This window comes from Bos javanicus, chromosome 8, assembly GCF_032452875.1.
Source record: "Bos javanicus breed banteng chromosome 8, ARS-OSU_banteng_1.0, whole genome shotgun sequence".
NCBI lineage: Eukaryota > Metazoa > Chordata > Mammalia > Artiodactyla > Bovidae > Bos > Bos javanicus.
Window position 1 is genome coordinate 75207665 of NC_083875.1, and position 18532 is coordinate 75226196.

An 18532-nucleotide genomic window follows, 5' to 3' on the forward strand; every position below is an offset into this window, starting at 1 on the left:
GTGCAGAACCTGCCTGGGAGAAGCAGGAGATGAGCCAGTTTGGGGTTAGAAGTGATTTGGGGATTCAAGATGACTGAGTCGGTAAGGGCTCCCAGAGTGGGGGATGGAAGTTGGGGGGGTAGTGAGAGCTCAGCTCTGGGCTGCGCCTCTCACCTGCCAGCTGCCAGGTGTGTTCCTCCAGCTCTCTGCTCCACTCTCCTCCGTACCAGGGGTTCCCAGGGACTCTGTGCCACGGCTCAGGGGCATGTAGCCTTTAGGGGGTCCTGGCTCTCCCAGTGCCCCCTGAAAGTGAGCTGTGAGCAGCTGTGGGGTCACAGAACAAGGAGAGGTTAATTGTGATCAGGAAAGTGGTCGGGCTTCCTCCCTGAAGTGTCAGCAGGGTGACGGCATCCCCAGCAGAGGGGACAATACGTGTAGTGACTGGAGCAAATAGGGGGAACACAAGACAGGCTTGGAGGTAGAGATGCATGAGAAGGGATGATGGGAGACAGGGCTCAGCAGCGAGATGCAGGGAGGCAACCAGGGCATGTGAGCAGCAGGGAAGACCATCCGAGGCTCCTGCCTGAGCCAAGTTCCAGCAAGACAAGTTGTGGGGCCAGGAAGGGCTGACCCACAGAAGCTGCTTGATTCTCCTCCGGAGGCTGGGGCCCTGAGGCTCTCTTCTCCTCTGCCTCTCTGTCCATCTATCTATCTGTCTGTCCCCCTGAAGTGTTATGAACCACCTCACCCTGGTCTTTGCCTCCTTCCAGGGACATTGCTGTCCGGAACATCCTGGTAGCCTCCCCTGAATGTGTGAAGCTGGGGGACTTCGGCCTTTCCCGATACATTGAGGATGAGGAGTATTACAAAGGTGAGTGGGGGTGTGTTACAGCATTGTCCCCGAAGGGCGTCCCTGAAGCCAAAATCCCCCCAAAAGGTGACTATAAGGCAAGTCTAGGCCAACAGTCTCTGGAGAGTAAGCTGCCTTTCTGGATAAGTCTGGATGGTTCTTCTCTAAGAGCTCCCATAAACCCTTGGTCCACCCACAGCCTCTGTAACCCGTCTACCAATCAAATGGATGTCCCCCGAGTCCATCAACTTCCGCCGCTTCACGACCGCCAGCGATGTCTGGATGTTTGGTGAGCAGACTCTCCATAGGGCGTGAATGAGGGTTTGATTACCCCTCTGTGACCAGGATAACAGGGGGCATAAGAAGCAGAGGTCTGGACCCTCAGGTTCTGTTTTGCTGCCCCCACTGAGGAGTCCCAGAGCTGGGGAGTCAGTGGTGGATTGGGGGTGACACGAGCTAAGGGCCAGCCTGCATTCATCTTCATGGAAAAGGCTCTTGATATGAGCATGAGCTCCCCCAGACAGCCCCAGGACTGAGGTGAGGCCACCCCGCAGGGGAGCCTCATAGGCAGAGCTGAGCTCTTCTCTGAGAAGAAGGTGCAGGGTGAGGAGAGACGAAACCCAGGTGCTGGACAGCTACTTAAAAGGCACACAGCCATGTAGATCCTCTGTCTCAGGTCTCCACAGCCTGCCCAGTACAATCTCATCATTCTTCTTCCCATTTTCCAGACAAAGAAACTGAGGCTCAGCAAGTCAGGGACTTGCTCATGATCACACAGGCAGCAAGCATTGGCTCTAGGCTTCGTATGCCAGCTTTCTGATGGAGCCATCACTCCCTCCTGGTGGTCCCAGTGAAGTTCCTTTGATGGTCTCCTTCTCCAGAACCCTAACAGCTCCATGAGGAAAGGGCCTGGGTGTGGGAGCTTAGTTCACTTACAGTCATAGGTGATTGGTCCTTTAACAGACTATCACGTGGGCAGGCCCCCCAGGGATGCTATCTATAGAGGAGAGAAGGGAACACAGGGTGGTCCCCAGCAGGCACTGAGTGTTGACCACACGGCTGTCTCTGGGGAGGATGGGCTGCCTCTCCAGGTTCAAGTCCCCTCAGCATGGGCCCTGAGCCCTCTCCTCCCGCTTGCAGCTGTGTGCATGTGGGAAATCCTGAGCTTCGGAAAGCAGCCCTTCTTCTGGTTGGAGAACAAGGATGTCATTGGGGTGCTGGAGAAGGGAGACCGGTTGCCCAAGCCTGACCTCTGCCCGCCCATTCTCTACACCCTCATGACCCGCTGCTGGGACTACGACCCCAGTGAACGACCCCGCTTCACCGAGCTCGTGTGCAGCCTCAGGTGAGCAAGGAGATGGGTGTGGGGGGGAGGACTGCAAGCCCAGGGCCCCCTGAGAGCAAGTCTCCTCTTTAGCAGCACATAGAGGTTTATAGCTGTGTGTGTGTGTGCTCAGTCACTAAGTCATGTCCAACTCTTTGTGACCCCATGAACTGTAGCCCACCAGGCTCTTCTTTCCATGGGATTTCCCAGGCAAGAATACTGGAGTGGGTAGCCATTCCCTTCTCCAGTGGATCTTTCTGACTCGGATCAAACCAGGGTCTCCAGCATTACAGGCAGATTCTTTACCATTTGGGGCCACATAAAAATAGATAGGGGGCTATATTTGGCCTGTGGGCCTAGTTTGCTGGCTCCTACTTTAAGGAACCCAGTGCTTAATTAACATTAAATACTACAGCTTTAAACACGGTAGGCAACTTGTGGGCATTCTTTTAGAAAATCATCCCCAGAAACTGCCACATGGGAAGGCATCACAGGAGAGGCTGGGAATCCCAGGTCCAGGCAATGGGAATCTTTGAAAAAAATTTACACAGTGTGAGAGCTGGGAGTTAAGTTTTGTTGCGAGCAAAATGAGGTCTGCAGCCTGGGAGACAACATTTCAAATAGTTTTGAGAAACTGTTCGGAAGAGGTGAAGGGGGAGCCAGCTTATACAGAAGTTTTGCAACAAAGGGCAGGTTGTCTGAACAGCAAACAATTATTGTTAATTAAAGAAAACCAGATACCCAAGTTAAAGAATTGAGTGCTTTTCTATGTATGGGAAGATGCGAGAGTCTGGGCTCACTGGAATCATTCCTTTGATATGCATCTCAGCTCTCTGGGGCCAGTATCCTGTGTTTTCACATCCTGAGTTTCCTCAGGGCTCACCGTAGGGAGTGGCTGCAGGTTGATGGCTCCTAGATGGCAGGTTTTCTTTCCTTCCTGAGTTCCCTCAGGGCTCACCAGCTCACTATCCATGGTGGAGGCAATTGCTGATGACTGTGACATCCTTGTTTACTGATATGGCAGGAAATATGCATTTCTCAGAATGATAATGCATTTGTTTATAGGTAGGGCTCTATAAACAAGCCGTATCATGACTTTTTGTATTGCACACAATAGAATGCATATAAATCTGAAAATATGGTACAAAATATTATATGTTTTGTAGTACTATTTAGGGCTTCTCTAAACAGTGGCTCAGATGATAAAGAATCCACCTGCAATGCAGGAGACCTGGGTTCCATCCCTGGATTGGGAAGATCCCCTGGAGGAGGGCATGGCAACCCACTCCAGTATTCTTGCCTAGAGAATCCCCATGGACAGAGGAGCCTAGTCAGGGGCTACAGTCCTTGGGGTCGCAAAGAGTTGGACATGACTGAGCAACTAAGCACAGCACAGTACTGTTTAAAATGATTAAACAAGGCAATTTAAGTGATACAAGCAAACTTTAACACTGCGTGAAGTGGCCATCTCCATTTCCAAGGGCCAGAGCAATGGCAAATGGGAGTGGAAGGTAGGACACTTTTATAGGATAAAGAATAAGGAACAAAGAAGAGATAATTAGAGAATGAATAGGGAATAGGAAACAAGTATAAAGCTGAATGGGCTTCCCTAGTGTCTGAGATGATAAAAAAAAAAATCTGCCTGTAATGCAGGAGACCTGAGTTTAGTCCCTGGGTTGGGAAGATCCCCTGGAGGAGGACATGGCAACCCACTCTAGCATTCTTGCCTGGAGACTCTGCATGGACAGAGGAGTGTGGCAGGCTGCAGTCCATGGGGTTGCAAAGAGTCAGACACTACTGAGCAACTAAGCACATAAAGCTGAATTGGCATTTGGATTGGTATTTGGGTTGGCGTTTGGGATGCTACTTTGATTCTGATAAAGCATAGCATTTAGAAGGACGCAAAAGTTATCTGCATTTTGACCTGCTGATGTGACCCCCCTGGGCAGGAGCGGTTCCATCTTGGGCCTAGAAATATATTTCAACAACACATAATCCCTGTCTGCAGACAATGCTTGGTATACTTGTGGATTCATGGACCCTCTGCCTTTATTCGAGTCCTTGGAGGTGTGTGATTCCCAGGTTGGGAACCACTGTTGGGTAAAAGAAAATAAGGGAAGAAGCGTGCATTCAACTAACCTGGGAGGAAATCCATGGCCCTTTCCTATGAGCACATATCAGGAATATATGTGTACCCTTTCCCATTAGGACACAACAGGAATGCGTAGGCTGGGGCAGCTGCAGGGTCCACGGTGCTGTGGCCTGTCTCCTAGGGATCTCCCCAGTGCTGTCTGCAAAGGACGTCGGAGAAGACTTGGGAGTAGGATCCCGGCTGCAGTGGAACACAGAGGGGAGCCCCCAGGAGTGTATCTGACCTTGTTTCTGTCTCCTTATCTGACCTGACTTCCTGGCAGTGACATTTACCAGATGGAGAAGGACATCGCCTTAGAGCAGGAGAGGAATGCTCGCTACCGACCTCCCAAAATCTTAGAGCCCACAGCCTTCCAGGAACCCCCACCCAAGGTGAGCCAAGCCCCGAACTCATTGGCCCCAGTGGCCCCATGAATCACAGCAGAGCGGGGACCCTGTCCAACCCCTCCCAGATCTGATTGTGCAGCTCCCCTTACAGTGGCGGTCAGATGGGCCCCTGCGTCTTCTCAGCCCTTCCACCCAACCATCCATCAGCCCTGAGGCAGCCCCCATCAGTCACCTCGGCAGATGGAACCTGAGACAGCCAGAGAGCAGGCACCTTGTGGGGCTGCTGGAGCAGGCAGTCACCCTGGAAACATTTCCCTCGGGAGACAGTAGCACTTTCCCTTTTGGTGTTTTTAGGGACAAATTAGATTCCCCTGAAAGTACGTGATGGGGAGCCCTGAAGTCCAGCCTGTGATGTCCGTGGCATCTCTGGGTGCAGGAGCCAGTGCCCTTCTGCCCCACTGTTAGATGGGTGGGACCACGTCTGTAGAAGTCAGCTTGGGCTGCCATACGATATACTACAGGCTGGGCAGCTTACACACAGACAGCATGGAGGCTGGGAAATCCAAGATCAAGGTGTCTGGTGAGGACTCTCTTCCTGGATGGCAGATGTGCCCTTCTCACATGTCCTCACATGGTGGGGAGAGTGAGCTCTGGTGTCTGTTATTGTTATTAATATGACTGCATGCTAAGTCGCTTCAGTCATGTCTGATTCTTTGCCACTCCATGGACTGTAGCCTGCAGGGATCCTCTGTCCATAGGATTCTCCAGGCAAGAATACCGGAGTGGGTTGCCATGGCCTCCTCTAGGGGATTTTCCCTACCCAGGGATTGAACCCACATCTCTTATTCTCCTGTATAGGCAGGCGGGTTCTTTACCACCACCTGGGAAGTTCATTAATGCTACTACTAATAAGAATCATAGGAGTCCTACCCTTGTTACCTCATCTGATCCTAATTACCTCCCAAAGGCCCCACCTCCAAACACCATCACCCTGGGGTTAAGACTTCAACATATGAATGGGGTGTGTGGGGTGGGGTGGAGGAACAAACATTCAGTTCATAACAAAGCCCTGTGGGTGCTGGGCCTCTTTTCGAGGTCCCCCTGATCTGCTGTGCCCTGCACCTTCCCGCAGTCAGGCCCAGCTCAGGTTTCATCACCTCCAGGAAGCTGCTGTGGACGCCTGGGCCTCCATGACTCACCTCTGGATGTCTGCAGCTCCCGATTACTGATTTGGCAAACTCTGCACATCCAAGGTTCACATACTGTTGAAGCCTAGCTTGAAGGATTTTGAGCATTACCTTGCTAGCTTGTGAAATGAGTGCAATTGTGCGATAGTTTGAACATTCTTTGACACAGCCATTCTTTGGGACCTTTTCCAGTCCTATGGACACTGCTGAGTTTTCCAAATTTGCTGGCATATTGAATGCAGCACTTTAACAGCATCATCTTTTAGGATTTGAAATAACTCAGCTGGAATTTCATCACCTCCACTAGCTTTGTTCATAGTAATGCTTCCTAAGCCATAGTTGACTTCACACTCCAGGATGCCTGGCACATGCAGAGAGGCTACACAGAGACTGGTAATGCCTCCAGTTAGCAGTGACCTCCAGAAGGGCAGAGAAAACTGGCCTCTTAGTACCGTCATATCACTCAGCAGTAATAGATGCACAGTTAGTGGACATGAATGATTTTAACGATTACTCTGTCCCTCGTCTTCATCATCCTGAACAAGCCTGACCCGACTCCTACATGGTATTCCCCTTGGTGAGCTGTGCTCCCTCAACAGGACAGAATGAGGGACTGACTCATCTTCATATTCTCTCTGCAGCCCAGCCGACCCAAGTACAGACCCCCTCCACAAACCAACCTTCTGGCACCCAAGCTGCAATTCCAGGTAAACACGTAATTGGAGGGCTGGGGAAGTGCAGGCCTCATCTCTGTCCTTCCTGAACTTCCATCCTCGTGCCTTAGCAGAGCAGCAGTCCTATCTGCTCAGGCAATGGAGACAGTTCTTCCTGAGTACCCAGAAAAGAACTCGAACTCAAAGTGCCCAGAGATCAAAGAATCTAAATGAACCTCTACCAGGTTGTCCTCAGTTAAGACGACTTCAACCCACATCTGTCTGTCCACAGTATTGGCTGCTGCGTGCGCCTGCCTGCAGCTAATTCTGTATTCCTGGTCTCCCCAACCCTGAGCAGAGCCTCTGAAAAGGAATCCAGGCAGCTGGGGACCAGTGATGTTCCCCAGAGAATGGAGCTGCTCACTGGGGCTCCTTGCAGGGGCCCTGCTGAGAACCTCGGTAGCTGGTGGAGAAAAAGCAGGGTTCCCCCTGTGCTTCCCCGCCCCCACTTCCATGGTTACCAACCACAGGACCTGCCCAAGTTGTTGGTCCCTCTCGGGATGTCTCTGTCCTGTGTCTCTCTGTTGCATCTAAGTCAGAAGGAGCCAGGGGCCCTCTCTCTTTTCTCCCTTTCTATCCCTTAGCTCAGAGTCCCTCCTTAAAAAATGGAAACAGTGTCTTTTATTTGGTGCTCCTTCATTTGGTGTTCTGTGGTCAAGGAAATGCTCCTGAGCCAAAACAAGCCTGCTACTGCTAAGTCACTTCAGTTGTGTCCGACTCTGTGCGACCCCATAGACGGCAGCCCACCAGGCCTCACCGTCCCTGGGATTCTCCAGGCAAGAACACTGGAGTGGGTTGCCATTTCCTCTTCCAATGCATGAAAGTGAAAAGTGAAAGTGAAGTTGCCCAGTCATGTCCGACTCCCAGCGACCCCATGGACTGCAGCCCACCAGGCTCCTCCATCCATGGGATTTTCCAGGCAAGAACACTGGAGTGGGTTGCCATTGCCTTCTGCAAAACAAGCCTAACCAGGAACAAACAGACAAACCCTCTTCATACGAAAAAAAGAAAAAGAAAACAAACCTCAAGGCAGAAGACAGGAACGATATCCCTAGAAAGCAACATACCCCTTTGTGATATTTAAAATAGTGGGTTTTTTTTTTTTTTTAAGATTTTTTTTTATGTGAACCATTTTAAAAGTTTTTGTCAAATTTGTTACAATATTGCTTCTATTTTTTATGTTTTGGTTTTTGGGCCATGAGGCATGTGGGATCTTAGCTCCCTGACAGGGATTGAGCCCAAACCCCCCGTGTTGGAAGGTGAAGTCTTAACCATGGGACTGCCTGTGAAGTCCCAAAATAGTGGGTTTTAAAAATGTGTGTGTGTATATATATAGACTTCCATGTGGGCTCAGTGGTAAAGAATCTGCCTGCAATTCAGGAGATGTGTGTTTGATTCCTGGATCAGGAAGATACCGGGAGGAGGAAATAGCAACCCACTCCAGTATTCTTGCCTGGGAAATCCCAGGGATAGAGGAGCCTGGTGGGCTACAGTCCATGGGAGTTACAAAAGAGTCAGACATGACTTAGCAACTAAACCACAACAACATATATATACATGCATATGTTGTTTGTTTTAGTTGCTCAGTCATGTCCAACTTTTTTGCATCCTGATGGACTATAGCCCACTGGGCTCCTCTGTCCTTGGGATTTCCCAGGCAAGAATACTGGAGTGAGTTATCATTTCCTTCTCCAAGGGATCTTCCCAACCCCGGGATCAAACCCATGTCTCCTGCATTGTAGGGAAATTCTTTACCACTGAGCCATCAGGGAAGCCCATACACACATATACTTGTGGGTTAACAGTATCTGTTCATTTCTAACACAATGATGACTTTTCCCTGAAGAGTCCTGAAGGAGGAGATGTAGTCAGTAGGTCAGTGCCACACGTGGACCCATGGTATGCACAGCATCGCGGGAACGGTTGTTAGATGAAAGAACAGCCATCACGTCTGTGCTGACTTCTAGCCAAGAGCTGTGTATGTCGCTCTGCCACGTCTCCCAAACAGTACCAGTGAAATGCCCACACTTTGTTCTTTATAAGCTCCTGGAGCGCAAGTCCCTTTTCTCCCATGGAGCTCTTGTATCGTTTCTCTGTGCTCGTGTTCGTAGCAGCTAACTGTCCACCTTGTTGCCTTGTCCCCGTGCCTGGTGCTCCTCTGCTTCTCCTGAATAGGTCCCTGAGGGTCTGTGTGCCAGCTCACCCACGCTCACCAGCCCTATGGAGTATCCATCTCCCGTAAACTCGCTGCACACCCCACCTCTCCACCGGCACAATGTCTTCAAGCGCCACAGCATGCGGGTAAGACGACTCTGCATGCTGGGTCCTGGCCAGGACAAGGAAGCTGCTGGAGGGAGGTGCCTGGGATACTGGGAACCCTGCATCCTCAGGCTCAGGAGATGCCCTCCCTGCACCAGTCAGCCACAGAGGGGCTCTGTGCCTCCTGCACCTCTATAAGCAGCAGAGTTTGAGGGCCAAGCCAGGCGCTGCCCTTGAGACTCCAGCTGGACCCAGACCTGCCCCATCCCTACTCTGATGCTGTGGAAAAGATGTAAAACCACCCCCTTCCCTCAGCCCTGGTGATAGTGTGAAAGCTCATGAGCAGAGGGCAAGGAAGCCTGATGGTGCCAGAAAGTAAAAGATTCTAGAGGTCTCGCTCCGCTCTGCCCTTCCTCCTGCCTGATTGTTGTGACTGTTCAATTTCTCCTTGGTCAAAGAAAAGTCTGCCTTGTGGTTGCCAGTCCTGCTGCTTTGCAAAAGTTGCTGCTATATGAGAACAAACTTGGGGACTAGCATAGGGCTAAGCCACACCCTCCCCAGTCACCTCTTTGTTGTCAACTACCAATGAAGCCTTGAGTATTTCATTGTCGGTCACTCAGTCACTCACTCATGTCTAACTCTTTGCAACCACGTGGACTGTAGCCCTCCAGGCTTCTCTGTCCATGGGATTCTCCAGGCAAGAATACTGGAGTGACTTTCCATTTCCTCCTCCAGAGGATCTTCCTGACCCAGGGATTGAACCTGAGTCTCCTGCATTGACAGGTGGATTTTTACCACTGCACACCTGGGAACTAGCTTCTAATTGTCAGATCTCCTTTTAAAAAAAAAAAAAAGTGCACCTTTGCTTGTCCACTCGTTACTTGTCACCATCCATCTTCTCCTCCTTCAAAACAAATGGGCCCCATGGTCAGTTGCCATGAGCATTTGATATATTTTACTGAACTGAGTCTTGATATGTGATATAACAGACTAAACCCCTTATTACTTTAGCTCTAACTCTGTAACCATGCATCATATTTCAGACTCGGGTATATAGGACTCTAAAAATTGGAGGAGACTACATTTCTATTACAATAGATTTACAAAAATGTAGGAAAGTATGTTGAGATATCCTTGCTGTTTTTCTTAATTTAGTAAAACTTTGAAATGATTAAGATAACTTAGAATTCAAGGCAGTGAGAGCTTAGTGGAATAAGTTTTCCCTTAACCTAGCTCATTTTTCTTTTTTACATTAGTTTTACCCAGACACGACTGAGCGACTGAACTGAACTGAACTGAACCAATTTATGTCTTAGCATATACTCAACAATAATAAAACTGCATCTGTAAGCATGCACTATCTTTTAGGCAGTGCTCAACTTCTCTCTCCTGCCCTTAACTCTTTATTCATAATTAATTGGGTTTTAGTGAGTTTGGCTTTAAAATGTGCCCTTTCAGAAAGAAGGTGTTTTGCACATTTGAGGGTCGGCACTGCCTTTGTCTAACCCCTGATTCACCATAAGGACTTTGTTCCCTTCCATAAAGACAAACTGTGCAGCAGGAAAAATGGCCTTTTGTGTCAGGGGTTTAGATGTACTTGCCATAGGAAAGCCTACCTAAAAGAACATAATAAGCATTTCTTAAAATAAGCAAAAAAGAAAAAAGTTAAAAATATAAACTCCATTTTATGGTATGCATCAGAAACACCAAGAAAGCCTCTTCCAGGTAGAATGCTGAAAAAGTATAATAGACTCCCTGCAAAGCATTTGAAAGCATTTAACAAAAATCAGAGATGGTTTTCCCACAAAAACAACTTTTCTAGTGACTAACTCTACTGCCTGACTCATCTGAGAATCTGTGGGATTCCATTCCAGAGTCAGGATGGCAGCAGTCTCCCTCTTGAAGCCCTCACAATTGAGGTTTAAAATAACAGTTCAGTAAACAGCACCTTTTTTTTTTTAAGGGACACTTTGCCAGGTGCTGTCCTAGGTGCTGAAGGGAGAATTGCCTTCAGTGAACTTACCATCGGAGGAAGGAACAGGGCAGATGGTTGCCTGTAATGTAAATCAGAGAGCTGTGAGTAGCACACAGAGGTACAGCCAAAGTGCAGCAGAAGTTCAGAGAGTAAAACAACTCTTTCCAGCTTCTTCTTTTTTTTTTTTTTTTGCAGTTGGGCCTCAATGGATGGGAAAAATTAGAAGGATCCCAGGGGATGAGGAAGGCAGAAGCATGAGTTGGGGCCCAGATTGAATGATGGGAAAACTTAGGATGAGTGCAGGAGCTGTTTAGTTACAATAGAAATAGGCCTGGCAGGATGAAGAGTCAATTCCTGGAAGGGGTCACAGCTTATCAGAGTCTTTTTAAAACACCCCAAGGGTCTAATTCCTCTTAAAAATGACCAGCAGTGTAAGCATCCATTGCCTGATAAAAATTCTTGAAGTATATTTTGGACAGTAAGCCCTAAAGAGATCCAGTTTTTTTTTTTTTTTAATCTCATTTGCTTCTTGAGTTTTATTAGAAAATTGGAAGACATAGGAATACATCCACCAATATATGTTAAAATATTTGGTCAGATGGTGATCAAGCCTGGGGCATACTAGACATTCGAGTGGTAGGAAACTTCTTTGGCAATTTCAAAACTACAAAGTGTTCTCCTGAGTCTGGAAACTCTTCCTGTCAGTATCTACTCTAGTCTTCCTCAGTCCATACATTTTCCTTACCTGGAGATTCCTAATGCCATATTCAGAACGTTTGACACTGAGTTTCTATTTGTCATGATTCGTCAATAGCCTGATATAGACACATCATTGTGTTTGCACGTGTTGGCATTTAACTGAGGATATTTACAGCCTTAAAATCCTTTCATTTGGGGGGCATAAGCCTTTATGAAGTAAATCTTATGTATTTTATCAATCCTATGATGATAAAATAGTCTTGTTCTGAAATTTGCTTTTATTTGTTAATTGGGATAGGTATAGTTGCTTTACAGTGTTGTACAATGAAGTGAATCGGCTACAGTATACATATATCCCCTCCTTCTTGGACCTCCCCACCCCATCCTACCCTGCAGGCCATCACAGAGCACTGAACCAAGCTCCCTGTGCTGTGCAGCAGCTTCTCACTAGTTATCTGGTTTTCACATGGCAGAGCACATCCATCAGTCCCAATCTCCCAACTCATCCCACCCTCCTCCCGCACACCATGTCCACAGGTTAGTTTAAAATAAGGTCTAACTCAGTAAGTCAACTCTGGGTGGACATTTGGTAATGTGTGGAGTCATTTTTGTTACAACAAGGGAGGTGCTGTAAGCGTCTAGTGAGTGGGGTTGCTGTAAGCATCCTACAGGTTACAGGAAATCTTTCCCCAGTAAGGAATCATCTGGCCCCAATGTTAATAGTGCTAAGGCTGAGAAACCCCAGTCTGCAATTGGTTCCATAGCCTCATGAAAACAGGAAGGACACTGCGTATTTAAACATCACTGCCTTCCCAGCCCAGCATGGCCCAACCCTGTCCCTGCCACATAATAGTTGCTCAATAAACAGTCGTTGACTAGCGTAATGAACAAGGACTATTTCAGCAAGACATCTTATGAGGAGAAGTATTGTTAGAAATTGAGAGCAGTTATTGTAGCCGACAGCCTAGGAAAAACACACCACTGTCACTATTTTCAAACTGTGCTGCTTAGAGACTTTAGTGGGGATAATCTTTTTTAGAGGCTTGGCAGAGATTATGGCTTGTTAAAGTAGACTGAGGATCATTTTTAGCATTTTATGTAAGTGACTTGTATGTAAACGGGCCACTTCAAAGAAAGGGATCTGAGCAGCCTGCGGACCTCAACGTCATAGAAAGGTCACCTACCCCCAGCAAAGGTCACCCCAGGCTTTACACAACCAAAAGAATGCTGGTAACACTCGTATGTCCAGGAGACCCAGGTAATCTTGTGCAGCAGAAAAAAGCAAGCCAGTTTAAAGGGACTGAGCAGATATTTATATAAATGAAACCCTGGGGAAGATTGAGGGAAGAGAAATAATAGGAAAGGGAAACATGCAGGGAGAAATAACAGGGAGAACTATGAATAGGTCCAAAGCCCCACAAATGAGTTGAAATGGGGTTAGATTAATAAAACTCAGGAGAGGAACCACTTATTGCATATCCATAGATCCTTATTTCTTTAAATTTTGTGCTTCACTTTATCTCTTAGCTCATGCATCTCTTTTAACCTTTGGTGCCTTTGGTGACATAACCCAGGTTAGTTTCTTAATCAAGAGAATGATGCAGAAAGATTCTTTACCTTCTGAGCCACAGAAAGTGAAAGTGAAGTCACTCAGTCATGTCGGACTCTTTGTGACCCCATGGACTCTAGCCTACCAGGTTCCTCCATCCATGGAATTTTCCAGGCAAGAGTACTGGAATGGGTTGCCATTTCCTCTTCCAGAAGATCATCCCAACCCAGGGATCGAACCCAGGTCCCCCGCACTGCAGGCAGACACTTTACTGTCTGAGCCATCCATAACTAGGATGGGGAAGCCCAAATAACAAGTATCTTTTGATAAAAAGGCACGATCAGATGGGTGCACACTCGTGCTCCTTCTCTCAGGCTCCACCCTTCAGTGGACAGCTTTGGAGGACCACACACCACTGCTCCTTGAAGCTTCCAGACCTGCCATCTCGGTTTTAGCTAAGCACTCAAGGCCTCCCAGAGGGCTGGCTTTGCATTCCTAAGTGTAAATTCAGTGACTGCAGCCATGACACATACCAACTGAGAAAATAATATTAGGACAGTCACTTGAAAATAAAATGGTACTAACGGATCACATGACGATTTGAAACCAGTACCTGTTAAACTCTATGCCCTGCGATTCAGCATTTCACAGACACACTGCATGTGACTGGGGTTGATGGAGCCAACAGTAATAACCATCTGCATAGATGGCTGCAGATCTGAGGCCAGTGAGGCCAAGGCGTGTGGCTCCCACAAGGCTCTCCAGAGGACTGTCCTCCCTGGGTCCGGAGACTGGGCTGACTGTGTCCTCTGCTGTGCTCCCAGGAGGAGGACTTCGTCCGGCCCAGCAGCCGGGAGGAGGCCCAGCAGCTGTGGGAGGCCGAGAGGCTCAAGATGCGTCAACTCCTGGACAAGCAGCAGAAGCAGATGGTGGAAGATTACCAGTGGCTGAGGCAGGAGGAGAAAGCCCTGGTGAGGAGAAAGCCCAGCAAGGGGAGGGAGAGGACATGCCCCGACACCACTGCTGGACACCTTCTTTTTTTAAATAATTTTACTTATTTTTTTTATTTTTGGCTGTGCTGGGTCTTCGTTTCTGCACACGGGCCTTTCTCTAGTTGTGGCAAGCTACTCTACATTTGCGATGCCCAGTCTTTTCATGGCAGTGGCTTCTCTTGTTGCAGAGCACAAGCTTTTGGGAGCTTGGGCTTCAGTAGTTGCGGCTCACAGGCTCTAGAGCACAACCTCAGTAGTTGTGGTGCATGGGCTTAGTTGCTCCGCAGCATGTGGAATCCTCCAAGACCAGGGATCAAACCGGTGTCTCCTGCATTGGCAGGTGGACTCTCTACTGCTGAGCCAGCCGGGAAGCCCCTGAACGCGTTCTGATAACCATGCTCCCCTGGGAGAGATCCATGCCATCTTGTCCCCTTTCGGCTCCCCACCTGGCTGGAGTGAACTGCTCTCCAGGCATCCTTGGAGTTTTTGGTTATAGAATCCTAAGTCCTCTGATTTATTTTCCCCCTCTGCAGGACCCCATGGTTTACATGAACGACAAGTCCCCGTTGGTGAGTCACCGGGAGAGCACTCTACCTGGAGGGAGGGCTTGTAGGGTAGTTAGTGGGACCTCCGACTCCACACCTGCCCACCTCACCCTCTCTGCCTCTCACCACGAGAGCACCTTTTTCCATTTCACTCTGATCTTGGAGTCTCCTTGCTGAGCTCACACTTGATCTGTACTCTTAGCGCCACCCCGCTCTGGCACAAGACGCCCCCTCCCCAAGTCACTTCCAGTCAGGGAGTCCCCAGGTCCCCCTGCCTCTATGACCTCCAAACCTCTCAGACACTCAAGGGGGACGGGAACAAGCTAAGGGGGGACGTGGGTGGCCCCCAGAGCTGCACCAGTGACCTCTTCTCTTTCCTTCCTTCCAGACCCCAGAGAAGGAGGCCGGCTACAGTAAGTGAGCACCCTTCCTCTTGGCGGGAATGTCCCCAGGCGTGGCATCTTGTGTGCAGCCGCCTTCCCTGCCCCTTGCAGAGAGCAAACGGAGTGTATTTGCCATAGAAAGAAACATCTGTCCTGAGTTCAGAGTGTGCAGAGAGGCCCAGTTTGGGAGTCAATATACACCACCTCCTATCCTCCACCTCCAGCCTGTGCTCCGACTGCTGCCTCCCACCCCTCTCGCGTCATGGCTCCTGTTCCCGCCTTTCTGCTGCTGCATTTATGTGGAGGACTTGGTGATCCTTCCTGTCTCCCACCCACTCTATCGGAAGCTCTAAAGTAGCGCCATGGCATCTCTCCCAAGTGACTCTTCTCTTCCCTTGGCCCCAGGAAGGGAAGAAAGAAAGAGGGCGGGGCCAGCTGAACGGAAGCAAGAAGAGGGCGGGGCCAACTGACTTTCCCACCCACCCCTGCCCCTCCCCAGGGTCTTTCCAGGAGCCTCCCTGAAAGGCAGGGAGGGAGTGTTACCTGGCAGGATCTTTGGCCTTTCCCAATGAACAGAAACTGACTAGAGGCCTGACAGGAAATTTAAGCAAAGTTTATTGGGGCTCCTGCACTGCAGGCTGCAGGAGGAAGTGAAAACAGGCTCCCTTGCTTGCTCCCAGAGGCAGGGGCGAGTTCATTCCTTATATGGGGTGTGGATAGGAGTGGCTTAGGTGGTTTGCCCACCCCTCTGTGATGGTGCGTGCAGTGGGGCATGCAGGAGTACCCTGCTTTTGCTCCCAACACCCAGTTTTTTGCTCCTGGCTCTTCAGAAATGGTTCTTGGGTTTTATTTTGGGTTTCTTTTTTGTCTTTTTTGTATCTTTTAGTCCAGAATTTGCCCCAACTGCGGCATGCACACAGCTATTTTTAGTCCCATATCATTTCTTTGTATTGTCCTGGTGCAAACTTTGCTGCAAAGGTTCCCAGATCCCAGTCCTGCAGTGAGCCAGGCTCTTCATCACCATCCTAGGGGAATGAGGCTGATGATGATGGTGATGGTGACCATGGCAGCCACTAAAGACAATGGCAAGCACTGGCCCAAGTTGCTTTAAAATGTCAGTTTAAACCCCACAGCAGTCCTTCCTATGCAATAGGTACAATGTATCATCATGCCCATTTTACAAAGGACATGAAACATACACAGGAAGGGCAAGTGACTTACCCAATGTCACACAGCTAGTGATTGCTGCAGCTGCTGCTAAGTCGCTTCAGTCGTGTCTGACTCTATGCAACCCCATAGACGGCAGCCCACCAGGCTCCCCCGTCCCTGGGATTCTCCAGGCAAGAACACTGGAGTGGGTTGCCATTTCCTTCTCCAATGCATGAAAGTGAAAAGTGAAAGTGAAGTCGCTCAGTCTTTTCCGCCTCTTAGCGACCCCATAGACTGTAGCCCACCAGGCTCCTCCGTCCATGGGATTTCCCAGGCAAGAGTACTGGAGTGGGATGCCATTGCCTTCTCCACAGCTAGTGATTAGCAGGGCCTAGATTTGAGCCCAGGCATCTGGCTCCTGCAGGGCCCTTCTAAGCGAACCCTCCTACTTGACAGATGAAACTTAAGGCCCGGGGCCTGTCAGTGAGCTGCCCTAGTCTCGCCCCACTCTGGGGGAAGAGTTGAAAGTGGAATCAGGGCTTCTGACTGTTGCTCCAAGCAGTCCCACGCGGCCTGTGTGTCTTTGTTCATCAGAGTGGCCAGAGAACAGCATGCTTCTAGCAGTTCACTTCCTTGACCCCCAGATGGACAAAGTAGACAATAGGGAAGCTTCACAAATCTACCACACCGGTGGCTGTTGCACCCACTGGGTGAGGCTCCAGGGTCACCTGCTGCCTTCAGAGCAGGTTTCTCCCTCATGACAATCAAGGTCAGCGTCTCAGGCCCTGGTATACTGGAACACCCACTGCCATCACTCCATCTCCACCGGGACTATGGCTTTTTCTGTCTTTGAAATGGACATAGTGCCTGTCCCTGCATACAGAGGATCAGGGAGACCAGAGGTGACTTTCCATTGTCCTGGGTTTCAGGTCCCATTTCCCTGGGGTCTCCTGGTAATAGTGGAGAAGGGCTGGGCTTGGTCATCAGCACCTATGAAGGGAGGGGTCAGGGTGCTGAGGACATCCCCTACTCATTGTCCCTTCCCTTTGCAGCGGAGTTCACAGCCCCCCCGCAGAAACCACCACGGCTCGGCGCACAGGTATGTGCTGGCTCTGCTGAAGCTGGTAATGGATTGGAATCAGGGCCCCACAAGACTCAAGGCCTGGACTGCAAAGACTGCAGAGGCCCACAGAAAGAATCGAGTCCTGTATCCTCATTATATAGCTGAGGCCCAGAGAAGGCAAGTGCCTTCTCAGCTAATTAAAGCCACACAGCTAATTCATTTAAAAAAAAAAAAAAAGCAGGGGTAAAACCAGCCCCGACCCTGACCTGGAGGAAAGCTCACCTGTCCCAAGGAGCAGGAGATGTGGACCCCCATTGGCTCCCTGAACTCTCGTGTTCTGGGGTAGCTGCTGCTTTCTTCACTCTGGAGCAGCAGTTCTCAGCCTTGGAAGCCCATGAGAATCCTCTGAGAGCTTTGACAGTGCCTGGCCCCCACGCCCAGGTGATGGTTCAGTTGCTTTGCTGTCCACCAGCACTTTTTTAAGACACCCAGGCAGACTCTCACATAAGAACCATTGCCCCAGAAGCAGAAGGGAAGGAGGCCCCCCAGGACCAGGCACTATTACTTCAGAGAAACGTCTTGGTGGCTGAGTTGGCACCACTAGTGCATGCCCAGGAAAGAACAGTGTGTCCCTCTGACTCGCCACCCTCCCCTCCGGCCACCTGCTTCTCCTCCTCCTCTCCCCACCACAGTCCATCCAGCCCACAGCCAACCTGGATCGGACCGACGACCTGGTGTACCTCAACGTCATGGAGCTGGTGCGGGCCGTGCTGGATCTCAAGAATGAGCTCTGCCAGCTGCCTCCCGAGGGCTACGTGGTGGTGGTGAAGGTGAGAGCCAGGGAGGAGCCGTGGACTGAGGGGATGGAGGCCACTCAGCCCATCCCTGGAAGGACGTGGGAGGGGCTGAGCTTCCCAGTCTGCCCAATTAGACACCATTAGAGCAAGGTTGTCAAAGAGAAGTTAGTTCCAGGTAGCCTTGGAAGGCAGGCACCATTCCAGGAGGGCTCTTCTCAAGGGAAACGTGGCTTTCTCAAAAAGCAAAGGGTGGGACTTCCCTGGCAGTCCAGTGGTTAAGACTTCACCTTCCAGTACAGGGAATGCAGGTTCAATCCCTGGTCGGGGAGCTAAGATTCCCACATGCCTTGGGACCAAAAAAACCAAAACATAAAACAGAAGTAATGTTGTAACAAATTCAATAAAGACTTTAAAAAAAAAAGGCAAAGGGTGACAGCCACCCACCCCTCTCTCTCCCAGAATGTGGGCCTGACCCTGCGGAAGCTCATCGGCAGCGTGGATGACCTCCTGCCCTCCTTGCCGTCTTCTTCACGGACAGAGGTGAGTGTCTCGGTGTCATCCACTGTCCCTTGCCCCCTTATCCTGCTCCA

General features: G+C 49.7%; 1 protein-coding gene across 3 annotated transcripts in view; it reads left to right on the forward strand.

Annotated features, from left to right (window-relative positions):
* PTK2B (protein tyrosine kinase 2 beta) overlaps positions 1–18532 on the forward strand; it is a 65499-nt gene that overhangs the window by 43941 nt on the left and 3026 nt on the right. Inside the window, exons 18-29 of one of the 3 annotated variants that reach the window (XM_061425900.1) lie at positions 750–850; positions 1029–1118; positions 1970–2174; positions 4568–4676; positions 6460–6525; positions 8707–8832; positions 13838–13984; positions 14539–14574; positions 14939–14963; positions 17135–17181; positions 17838–17975; positions 18402–18482. In XM_061425900.1, the coding sequence (XP_061281884.1) occupies positions 750–850; positions 1029–1118; positions 1970–2174; positions 4568–4676; positions 6460–6525; positions 8707–8832; positions 13838–13984; positions 14539–14574; positions 14939–14963; positions 17135–17181; positions 17838–17975; positions 18402–18482 (1171 nt within the window). Of the gene's footprint in view, positions 1–749; positions 851–1028; positions 1119–1969; positions 2175–4567; positions 4677–6459; positions 6526–8706; positions 8833–13837; positions 13985–14538; positions 14575–14938; positions 14964–16676; positions 16985–17134; positions 17182–17837; positions 17976–18401; positions 18483–18532 lie in introns of those variants that run through there. The other 2 variants (XR_009738123.1, XM_061425901.1) reach the window with 2 other exon arrangements.